This window comes from Filicampus tigris, chromosome 4 (genome assembly GCF_054856515.1).
Source record: "Filicampus tigris isolate MCC_2025a chromosome 4, RoL_Ftig_1.0, whole genome shotgun sequence".
Taxonomy (NCBI): domain Eukaryota; kingdom Metazoa; phylum Chordata; class Actinopteri; order Syngnathiformes; family Syngnathidae; genus Filicampus; species Filicampus tigris.
The window spans coordinates 23,271,252-23,282,419 of record NC_141220.1 but is presented as its reverse complement, the minus strand read 5'-3'; the positions used below and the strand labels follow the sequence as shown (position 1 = coordinate 23,282,419).

The 11,168-nt window shown below is 41.0% G+C and overlaps 1 protein-coding gene across 1 annotated transcript; it reads left to right on the top strand.

Moving 5' to 3' along the window:
* The first annotated feature begins 449 nt into the window (after positions 1 to 449).
* sinhcaf (SIN3-HDAC complex associated factor) lies at positions 450 to 11,025 on the top strand. The gene is made up of 6 exons (XM_086029377.1): positions 450 to 597; positions 4,325 to 4,452; positions 4,848 to 4,947; positions 5,053 to 5,176; positions 5,338 to 5,488; positions 6,353 to 11,025. Exons 2-6 carry the CDS (start codon positions 4,325 to 4,327, stop codon positions 6,693 to 6,695), a joined length of 846 nt encoding a protein of 281 aa, XP_085885503.1. The 5' UTR covers positions 450 to 597; the 3' UTR covers positions 6,696 to 11,025.
* Positions 11,026 to 11,168: the final 143 nt, after the last annotated feature.

Sequence of the window (11,168 nt, the reverse complement as noted above, 5' to 3'; positions counted from 1 at the left end):
CTTACGAGTTAAATTTGTGAGACTTTGTGTAAATTTGTTTATAGCAAATAATCATTAACTTAGAATTTTATGGCAGCAGCACGCCCCCCCGCCCCCCACACACACACACAAAAAAAGGGATTGTTTATTTAAAAAAAATCTGTTAGGGCTAAGTGTTTTTTTTAATGCTAAATAATTGTAACTCAGATAGAACAGTTATCACACCTCCAACAGTAGAGCAGTCCGCCTTGTGCCATCTGGCGGGCCTGGAGTAAAGCAGGCGGCCCCGCCCCTTTGCCGACATTCTCCAATGTGCCCTAGCAACCGGGGCCGAGCCCCCAGTTCCCGCGCAACGTTCCCATCCTTATATGGGCAGCAGAATGCAGACGCACGCCTACGTCACGGTGTCGTTTATGCAAACGAGGACGATTGAAGAATCACACCGCGGCTTCCGAAATGGAGGCGTGTAAGAGCGACGCATGCGCACTCGTGTCCACAACTATCCAGTCCGGCCCACAGGCACAGACATCAACAAGAGACGTCGTAGTCCTGTTTGGAAACACAAACCCCGTACGGAATACTACTTTTGTTTTCGCCAACTTTTCGTAACTTTGCAAGGTAAGCAGCCTGTTCTGTTTTATTGTATTTTTGTTAAGTGTTTGTGTAACGCGAGCCGGCGGGTTTGGAGTCTTCGGACTCTTAAGCCGTATAATTGTACATTAAACTCCTCCTCAGTTGCGTGCTTTTCTCTCTGTTCAACCGCCGTTTAACGCATGACTCGCTGTTCGTGGGTTTAAAGTTGGAATTAAAGTGTAGAAAACGCCGAAAATGTGTTAAGAAGAAGAAGAAGAAGAAGAAGAAACTGAACGAGCAGTATGTCGAACGCATGCAATGGCTGTTGTTGTTCGTGGGTCGATGCAGCTGGCAACCGGGGCCGGGGGGCGGGGAGGGTGTTGGTGGGGGCGGGTAAAGTAAGCACTCCAAAATGTCGATTGAAGTCATTTTTTGGTGATAAATAGTTGCATATATGTGTTTATGGAGGCGTTAGTGAGTACATTGTGGCGCTAGTGGGGCGTGTGTCCCAGCCAAGTTAGAGGAGCTCTCACGCCCACCCGTGTGCGGGAGCACGCGGCAGCAAGCTGTCAACAAAACAAGCTAACGCGCTCGCACATAAGAGCGTGCCCGCCAAATGCTACACTTAAAAAAACCGTTGAATGTTTTTTAATGCTTTAAAACCGATGCATGTTTCGTGACGCTTTGAAGTCGAAAAACATCGAATTGGACGCTGTAAAAGACTTAATATCAAATTACAACGTTGATTTTTCGCTGAGAGTGAAAAGGTGTTCAGTTTATCCGACTACTTGACGTCGTACAACGAGGCAAACGTCGTCGAATACACTAAGCGTGTTGTAGTGGTGCTTTTTTATTTATTTATTTATTTAAAATGGGTGCGCATGAAGCAGGTCGTGTGGCTCGCCATGCTGCCTCGGCCCAAGAGTGGGCGGTGGAAAACAAAATGACGAATTGCACTTTTCCTTTCAAGGAAAACAAGTCGTGTTAGCAATAAGGATGAAGTCGCGATAGTTTTGGTGGAGATTAGTGGGACTTTTAAAATGCGTGTGCGGGATATCTTTGTAATTTTGTTAGTTCGCATCACGCCTCCCTCCGCCACGCGCTCCTTCCGCCGCCTTTCAAGTGTGTGGTGGTGTGTGTTCGTTGCCATGTTGAGTTACGTCACAGGGATGGAGTCTGCTGCGGAGATCGCGTCCGTCTGAGAAGATGAGCCACTCCGGAGACAGTTGCAGCTCGCCCTTGTGCGTCGAGTGCCGATAGTGATGCTTTGCGAACATAATTCGTTCCGTGACCAACTCGTACCTCAAAAAGACCTGTCCCAAACGATTCTTCTCCCAATTAATCTATCGACTATTTTTCAGATTGGTCTAACAGTACATGTTTTTACTAATGGAGCAATTTTTGGGTTGACAAAACCACTTTTTTCAGGGTGGGAGTGGTACCCACCTTAGTCGACTGTTGCCAGATAAATTAGGCGGTGGGTAACTGCAGATCATTAAGCTAAGTAATAAATACATATTTAATAACTAATAAATATCCATCCATTATCTGGCCCACTTTAATTAATAAATACATATTTAATAGATAGTAAATATCCATTCATTGTCCGAGCCGCTTATCCTATAATAAATAATAATAGCGGAGATTTGTGCCGTATCATACAACGATGGCGTATTTAACTTGCGGTTTATTTGCGTTTCCTAATTTAGTGATTGAATATGATTTCGGGTTGGCGTTGTGTTGATTGTTGATTGCAACTATGCAATGCAATAAAAACCATGATAAGGAAAGCCGAAATGTCGAAAAGACCAGTCAAGCTATTTGTGGGCCAACTTCAAAATAAATGTATTTAGTCAAGTGTAATATATTTATGGAACAAATAAATTTATGCGAATAAAAGCTACAAGGCATCCCCTCTAGTAAATGTCTTGTCTCTATGAATATATTTTGTAATTTAATATTACTAAAGAAATGCATTTGTGTGCATGAAGGAGCATCGTCCAGCTGACACATTCCCCCTATCGGCTAACGGTACTGTGCAGTAGCGTAAATAAACACTGCACCCCAAAACGGCAGTAATCACTTTTGTACTTGATTGTTACCTGAGCCCTGAGCAACTATGATTTCATATTCAGTCAACAGAAGTGACAAAATGGCTGCCGCCTGAGATGGCTAAAAACGGGCTGAGTTTGCTGCTTAACTCATATTCCACAAATACAGTATCAATCAGAATGCTGTTTTTAGACTCGTGAAGGTGCATCAAATATATTGTAAAAAAAAAATGGGGGGGTTGACTTCCACTTTAAGTGTATTAATATAAACTTTTACAGTATTAAAAAATCACATTTGTCCAAATTATAGGCCTTCCCTGTAGTAAACACCTACAGCAGCCTCTTGAGCCAAGGCATATATTTGAGGTTGGAAAAAAAAATCTTGTGGCACACCACCAACCCCCAAAAAAGTAGACGCGGAGGTTAATTATGTACCTTCTGCTATCTCGTGGAAGAGCATTTCGTTTCTCTGCCTGTCACTATCCATTGTTGGCATAGGTAGATGAACAAGGATACATTATAAAATTACTTATAAACCAAAGTATGGGGGATAGATAATGAAAACGTCCTCTGTGTCTAATGAAAACGTCTTCTAAGTGTGGTCTAATCTATTGTCATTTATTACAAGCATTTATTCACCTTCCATGCCTATTCCTGACTTTAACCGGTATCAGATATACACATCCGAGTGTGCTGTCTGTACGTTGTGGCATCTCTGTGGCTTCATACTGTCAGAAGACCCCCCCCCTAGGATTGATGGCAAAACACACACTCTCAGTCTAAAGGGGGTGCGGTTTTGCCGCAGTTGCGCTCACCATGTGCTGTGGAGACTCCAGTTTTGCCTAGCAACATAGCGGCATCCCTCTACAGTGGGCGTCTTCATTGCATTCATAATCATCGTTGGACTTTTTGGCCCACGTCATCCTTCCCCTGCAGCTTGGGCGTGCGTGCCGTATAATATTTTGGACTGGCCAAAACCAAAGCATGCATGCCGAGCGCGCAGCATGGTGACATGATCTGTCTGACACGCTGTCTGACTGTTGACCTACTTCCCCTCCACACAGACATCCAACAACACCAGCACATGTGGGTCACAGTAAGGGATGCCCAAAAAATGTATTTAGGGCCCTGTGCGTGACTAAGCATCACATTTTGGGATTAATTCACACGTGAAATGGATGCAGTGGAAACAGTGATCTGATTATGACGTTTGTTGGATTTACCTAAGTGCCCAATTGTGATTTAATGTCGATATCATGAACCTCAATGTAGGTTTCAAAGGGAATAGTTTTGCTCCGGCCACAGGCTTAAGAAGTCTGCAATGCAATGGTAATGGCTGACCTTAACATGCCGCGTTTGTGTTTGTGATGGTTTTGGAGATGCAAAGGTTCAACCCTGTACCAGGAATAAGAAATATTCCTCAAGATTTTTGATTTAGAAATTAGGTATGAATTGGCCTTCTGAAATATATTTTCTTATATTGATGAACCAATTTAATATTCAAGTTGGACTTGAATTAGAACTACTAAAATGACTGAACTTTTCTCCGAAAGGTGCCCTGTCCTGTATTCCCGCTGCACTGCAGTGGGCATTTTTTCTTTAACGTGTGTATTTGTGTTGTCAGGCTAAACGTGATTGTGCATTTGCCATCAATTTATGCATTTCTATGCCCTCATTGACCGGTTGTTACAACTTTTGATTGTGAGTTTCTTTGCTTGCAGATGTTTGGCTTCCACAAGCCAAAAATGTACAGGAGTTTGGACGGCTGCTGCATCTGCCGAGCAAAGTCGTCCAGCTCTCGCTTCACGGACAGTAAGCGTTACGAGAAAGACTTCAGGAGCTGTTTTGGGTAAGTGGAGACCACCGGGGAGCGGCATGAAAGATGACCGTGTGGTAGGGCTGTGCAATTAATCGAAATTCAATTACAATGCTGATAATTACACTCCACGATTACAAAATTGGCCTTATCGTAAAAAAAGATTATTAATATGCATTTCTATCTTTGTTTGTTTACACACAATGAAATCATACTTCAATTTTACATTTGCCATTTTTTTAATTTGATAACTAATTTTATGAATTTTTTTGGGAACATGTCTTTATATATTTTTTAATGTTTAAACATTTTCTTGTTTTGTACCCCAATATAATGATCGATAATAGTGATTAATATTTTTTTCATAATCGAGCAGTCCTACCGAGTGGCCCTTTTTTTCCCTCCACCTAACGAGAAATGCCTTGCAGATTGAGTGAAACGCGATCCGGAGAGATCTGCAATGCTTGTGTCCTCCTGGTGAAGCGATGGAAAAAGCTCCCGGTGGGAACCAAGAAGAACTGGAATCATGTGAGTCTGCCCACCTACAACACCCCCATGCCCCCCGAGTGAGCGAGTGAACACTGTTCTTCCATCAATGCTTAAATAAGTTTGAATGACTTCTTGTCTGTGCAGGTGGTTGATGCTCGAGGTGGTCCCAGTCTAAAGTTGACCTCCAGGCCCAAGAAGATCAAGGCCATCACCAAGAAAGTCCGTCCGAGTCAGATCAACAGGCTGCAGAAAGAGCTCAAAAGAAACAGTTAGTTATGCCTTTTTGGCTTCTGTATTTAAACTTGCCATATAGTGCGGTGTGAATTTCAATTTCACCCTCTGCGAACTTTTGAATACGTAGATTGTTTGTTGTTATCTCTAATGAGCTGCCTTGTGGCTGTAAATCTGCCCCCCCTGCCGCCACTTTAGATTCCGACGCCCACAGCACCACATCAAGCGCTTCCCCGGCTCAGTCTCCCAGCTACAGCAACTTGTCCGACGACGGCTCCGACACTGAGCTCAGGCAAGGGTCTGGCCGCTCGCCTGTCTTCTCCTTCCTGGACCTCACCTACTGGAAGAGGTACATTACTTTCAACTGCTGAAGCAATAGCCTTTTTAAAAATTTTATTTTTAAATGTGAGACACTCCACATCCTCCCCAAAAATGGTGCTTTGCCACCGTCTTGTGGCGTCTAGAGGCAATTCGAAACTTTTCTTGGTATGTTAATTTGTCGTGAAATGACAGAATTTTCATTTTAGATGCCCTGTTAATAATGCGTTATATTTTGTTCCTAAAATTTGAGAAATTTTTCATCTACTTGCGCCTGTCCAATCAGAATTATTATTTTTTTTACTACTATTCTTATTTGTTGTTGCTAGCAAACCTCTGCACCACACTTGAGCCCATTTATCAGTAATGTGGTGAAAATGAGTGGAATGAATCTTTACTTAACAAGTCGACTTTCAGTGTGTGCCCCTAAATTTTCTGGCACCCTAATTTAAGGTTAGGGGTCACTGTGCTCCCAGTAAGAAAATGTCTGGAGCCCTGCTGTTGAATAATATTATTTAAAATGTGAAGTATTGGCTACTAAAATGTATTACTTTCACACTAATAGGGTAAGAATATTTTTTCCTGTAGTTTAGAGTAAGTAGTGTGTCACAGTAATTTCATGGCGTGGCTGATGCGAAATTACGGTAAATAATTGCAGTATTACCATAATTGACTGCGAACTATTTCCCTTATAACGATTGTGAAAGTAGTGCAACTAGTCTGCAATTTACTAAGATTTTAGAGCCCAAAATTTTGGATGGAAAAGCTCTTGAAACGGCGAGGATCCTAAAACATCACCATGCATCCAGCCTGCACAAAATCACGAATCCATGTTACACAATTATTGACTTAGCTTGCGAAAAATTATATTTAATGATTACCTTACTTTGTCCAGACAAAAAGTGTGTTGCGGAATCATCTACAAGGGTCGCTTCGGTGAGGTTCTCATCGACCCCCATCTGTTCAAGCCGTGCTGTCGCAAGAAGCAGCAGCAGCAGCAGCAGCTACAGCGGCACGAGGAGGAGGACGAAGAAGAGGAAGAAGATGATGATGATGATGACGACGACGTGGAGGAGGAAGAAGTGGAAGTTGAGGGGGTCCGGGCGGGAGGTGTGCCCGTCAGCCGGTTGACGTCCCCGCCCGAGGAGGAAGAGCAGCAGGCGAAGGAGACGACGCCGGCGCCGGCAGCAGCGCAGCTATGCGTCACCGTGGTGACGATGTCAGAAGGAGGCTGGTAAAGTCGCAGAGGTCTCCTGCGCACATCTTCCCTCGTCCTCCTTGAGCACTTGCAAGGCGCCTCGCGCCGCCTTCAGTGGTTTAAAGCAGCTGAAAATCTTCTGGTCTTCTCCGTCACAATGCTGGAGATTTGTTTGATGTATTAGACCAGTGTTTCCCAACCTTTATTGAGCCAAGGCAGATAGTTTATACAACTAAAAAAAAAAAAAAAAAAAAAAAACTAAATTAACCAGCAGACTACCAAACAAAAATGTCACAAAAGTAAATAAACAAATTAATTATTTCTTTTATCTATATTGGATGATATTATATATATGAATTTTCAGACCAATTAAGTGTATCGGATGATTTCGTGACCCACCCGATGATAGTAAATCTCCATTGGTAGTTGAGGTGGGCAATTTTGGAAATACTACAGTTTGGAAACTTTGCATCGAAATTACAGTGGTGCCTTGTAATACGAGTTGAATTTGTTTCGTGACCATGCTCGTAACTCATAATACTCTCAAATGAACTTAAATGTCTTTGTTAGCATTAAAAGCTGAATGGAATTTTCAAAGGAAAAGTGAGTTGATCGTTTTAAGTACACGATGTGTAAATATTTTGGTTTTGTGTTTATTTTGACGGTAACTTCAACGCAGTAAAGAAGAATTGTTCACTAGCTACTCGTGCAAAGAGTTGATTTGCATTCATTGCCACATACAGCGCTCGTATCTTAAATTTTTGCATGCGAGTCAAACAATTAAAACTGCTAGATGACGGCGCCTATCTCAAAACTGTCAAAAAATGCATCACTTGCACTGTAACTGAGAATTGGGGGAAATTTGTAGGGAAGTTTCAAGCATAAATACAAACATTTGTTTTGTCATAAGAAGGCATCCATACAAAATAATACAAATAAAAAGCATGACATTTGAACCGATTTATTTGTAAGTCGAACTTCACCGATTTACTGTTAAAGTTACGAGTCAACCTTCAGTTTTCTTTTGTCAGTTTCACCTCGTAAATTCAACCCTATACTGCCACGGCATATTGGTTGGGAATCACTGTATTAGACAGTTACCGTATGGACTTTCATGTCTTTCATATTGTCCTATTTAATAGTCACACCTTCCTGACAAATGGACCATCACCTCTTGTGTTTTTTTTTTTTTTGTCTTTAGATACATGCTGGACATTTTGTTTGCGGGTACGTTTAGATTCCACAATGCAATACAGTCGATCCCCGTTTCTTCCGCAAGACCTCGGTGCTACTTTTAGGTTCTTCACCCAACATTGAGGATGTCAACTTCAAAACAATGAACATATACAGTGCTTTTAGACGATGATCACAGCCCTCTTCACATGTAGAAAAAGCAAGAGACTAAAAGAAACTTTTTTTTTTTTTTTTTTTTAATGTATTCACATCCTATATCGCTGTAATCCAGAATGACTGACAGTTCAGAGAAGTTTTTTTTTTTAAAATCGCCCCACTCCTTGATGTTATTCTGTAAAAGCCGATTGAGCATTTATTTGATATCCTTGATATCCAATATAAGGTCCATGTACATGCTTTATACTCACTAGTACGACAGTTCAGCAAATCAGCACATGAGTAGAATGATTGTCTTACTAGTGATTGACTAGTGATTTTTTTTTTTCTGCTACTGTGTGACAGTCCTGAACACTACTAGGACATCTTTGGCATACTAGTAGGAGTAAATGTTACTAGTGAGGCAAAACCGCACTAGTTGTCATCTGCAGGCAACTAGTACAACTAATGAAGTCTTGACTAGTTTGATTTTGTCACTAGTGGCTCGCAGTTGTCATCTAGTGCACAGTTTTGCTTCACTAGCAACATGCAATTGTCTTATTAGTTTGCCAAAGTTGTGCAACTAGTGAGGGCAAAGAGCGTACTAGTACAAGACCTTAAACTGGATTTAAAGGATCTCAAAAAAAAAAAAATGCTCGAACGATGGCCTCTTCCTACTCCCGGAGTGACGTTGTCCACTCCCGTCAAAGAGTTTGTGTTTGTGGACCGGATTAGCGTAACGTGTGCGCAAATACTGGGCAGCGCTCCAGTTTGAAAGCAGGCCTATTCACAGCTTCAACAGCAAATGCACCAGCCTTACACACACACACACACAAACCCACACACATACCGTGCTTGTAGTGTTCATTCCGAATCAGGTTCGAGGAACAAGAGTGAGAGACAGAGAGAAAAAAAGGGACAGTCGCGGTTATTTATTGTGGCCTCAGCAACACGTAGTGCATTTTCTTGCATGACCGGCAAAGCCCACTCATCCAAAAGACCCCCACGATCTGATGCATGAGTCGACTAAATTGCATGGCCTTATATAAAGTGTAAATCTTACTTTTTTTTTTTTTTGGGTTTGTTTTTATTTTGGATCAATTTCTCTGATGAGATTATTTTTGTATGTAAACAGAAAAAAAAACTAGAAGTGTGGAAAAAATAGAAGGTGTCTTTGCATAACAATAACACACAACACGACAGCGAAAAGAGAGAATCAACTTATAGTCATTCAGCAATACCAATATCACTCATTTCTGTCATTCCCCGGGTCAGTATATGATATAAAAGTTTATACAAGCTTATGGAGAGCCGTTTCAGCATTTATTCACTGTCCTTGATATCTTAAGGCCCATGTACTAGTATACACTATTTGTCCTCACTAGTAGGACACTCCGGCACACAAGTAGGATATGTATTATGATGTATCTACTACTGTCAAGTCATAATGACAGTTTCATCAAGTATGACAAAATGTGTTTTTAATTGGAGACTCCCCTTTTAAGATGGATATCCTTGTTATTTTATACTGTATAATTTACCCGATAACGAGGATTTTCTCTATTTTAAGGTTGTACTGGTAGACCCAAAGTAGCACTAGTAGTGGTAAAAAAAAAAAAAGGTACTATTAACACACAGGTCTTCTACCAGTGCCCCGAATTGTCATCTTCATGCCAGCGTAAGCCTAGTCTAGGGTGTTTGGGGCCGTGTTGTGCCTGCTTGGGTGTGTTTGGGGCCGTGTTGCCCCCAACGCATCTGCTAATTTGGTGACAGAAAGTAGTCTGCGCTCAGGGTAAACACACATTTACATGCAAAGGCAATGATCTATTTCAACATGTTTGTGAATTTGGTAAATGCGCTACGCCTCAATGGGTGTTACCAGTGTTATCAGTTATTGCACCCGGAATGAAAATAGTGTGTACTAGTACATGGACCTTATGCTGGATATCACTGATATCAAATAACACATGCTCAGATGACTTTCTGCACAAGCTGAAATTCTATGCCAATGCTCTTGTATACCACAAATGTGTTGTGATACTTGTTTATTAGGTACCTCCAGATAACATCTATTTTGTAAAATCTGTTTGAAAGAGGTGGATTTTTTTATTTTTATTTATTTTTGCAACTTTTGACACTGCTCACTTGTGCATTCATCTTTCTATTATTTTGCTTACCTAGCTATTAGGGACACATCCGAGCAGCATGTAAACTGACAGATTCTATAAAGTGAAATTTTCTTTTTTCTTAACTTTTTTTTTTTTTTTTTTTTTTTAATTCTGTGTTAACTTAATAACTTGACAAGTGAGCATATAAAATGACTATTCGTCAAGCGGAAGCCAAAGCACATTCAAATTCCCCTCCTTTTTTTTTTTTTATGGACACTCGTGCTTGTCCTAGGTCATTTGTATGTATGACGTTGTTATTCTTATAAAAAGAAGAAAAGAAAAAAAGAACACATGAACACTAATATGAAATTTCACATTGTAGTCGGGAGGCAGTGGGTAGGTTATGTATATATTACAAGACTGGGTGGGCCCTGGTAGGGTTTGGTTATTTATTTATTTCATATTTATTTTCTATTGTTGCATCCCTGCTTCTCAAGTTGTAATACTTGCTCTGAATTCTTTCCAGCTTAAGCGTCCACATCGTGAGGTTTAATAGCGCATATTCTCCTGCGAGATTTGCATCACATCAAATGACTCAGTTGTCCATACTTGTGAAGTGTTAAATATTTATTTCCTCGTCATTTGACTTGTGTACAACCTTACTTATTAACTTATTATCTGCCATCATCACTTTAGATGTGTGTCAACGTAGACTGAGCAGCTGGCAGATTGCAACCAAACTGTACTCCACTCCCTCTGTTTTTAGCTCTGTAGTTTAGAGAACGATCAGTAGGATCCACCGCGCTAGACTTTGCATGTATTGTTTGCTATGCATTTATTTTGCTTACACATTAGATGAAGCGCTTTTCTATTTTTTATACATCATGTACTTTTTTTACTTGTCCCTTAATAAAAGTAATTTTGTGAGTTTTATGGGAATGTTCTGTGTGAATTTGTATTAACAACGCACAAACACAGTTGCAAACTGGCGGTGAATTGGTGGCATTTCAGGGGGTGCAACAATGCCGCTGCCCCTGCTCCCCAAAAAACAAACAAACAATTGGTTTTCTATTGGT

What these genes read in the sequence shown, in the direction of transcription:
- sinhcaf (XM_086029377.1), top strand. Translation starts at nt 4,325, where the DNA reads ATGTTTGGCTTCCACAAGCCAAAAATGTACAGGAGTTTGGACGGCTGC. An exon ending in CCAAGAAGAACTGGAATCAT is followed by an intron (nt 4,948 to 5,052) that starts GTGAGTCTGCCC and finishes TTGTCTGTGCAG; the next exon opens with GTGGTTGATGCTCGAGGTGG. An exon ending in GACCTCACCTACTGGAAGAG is followed by an intron (nt 5,489 to 6,352) that starts GTACATTACTTT and finishes TACTTTGTCCAG; the next exon opens with ACAAAAAGTGTGTTGCGGAA.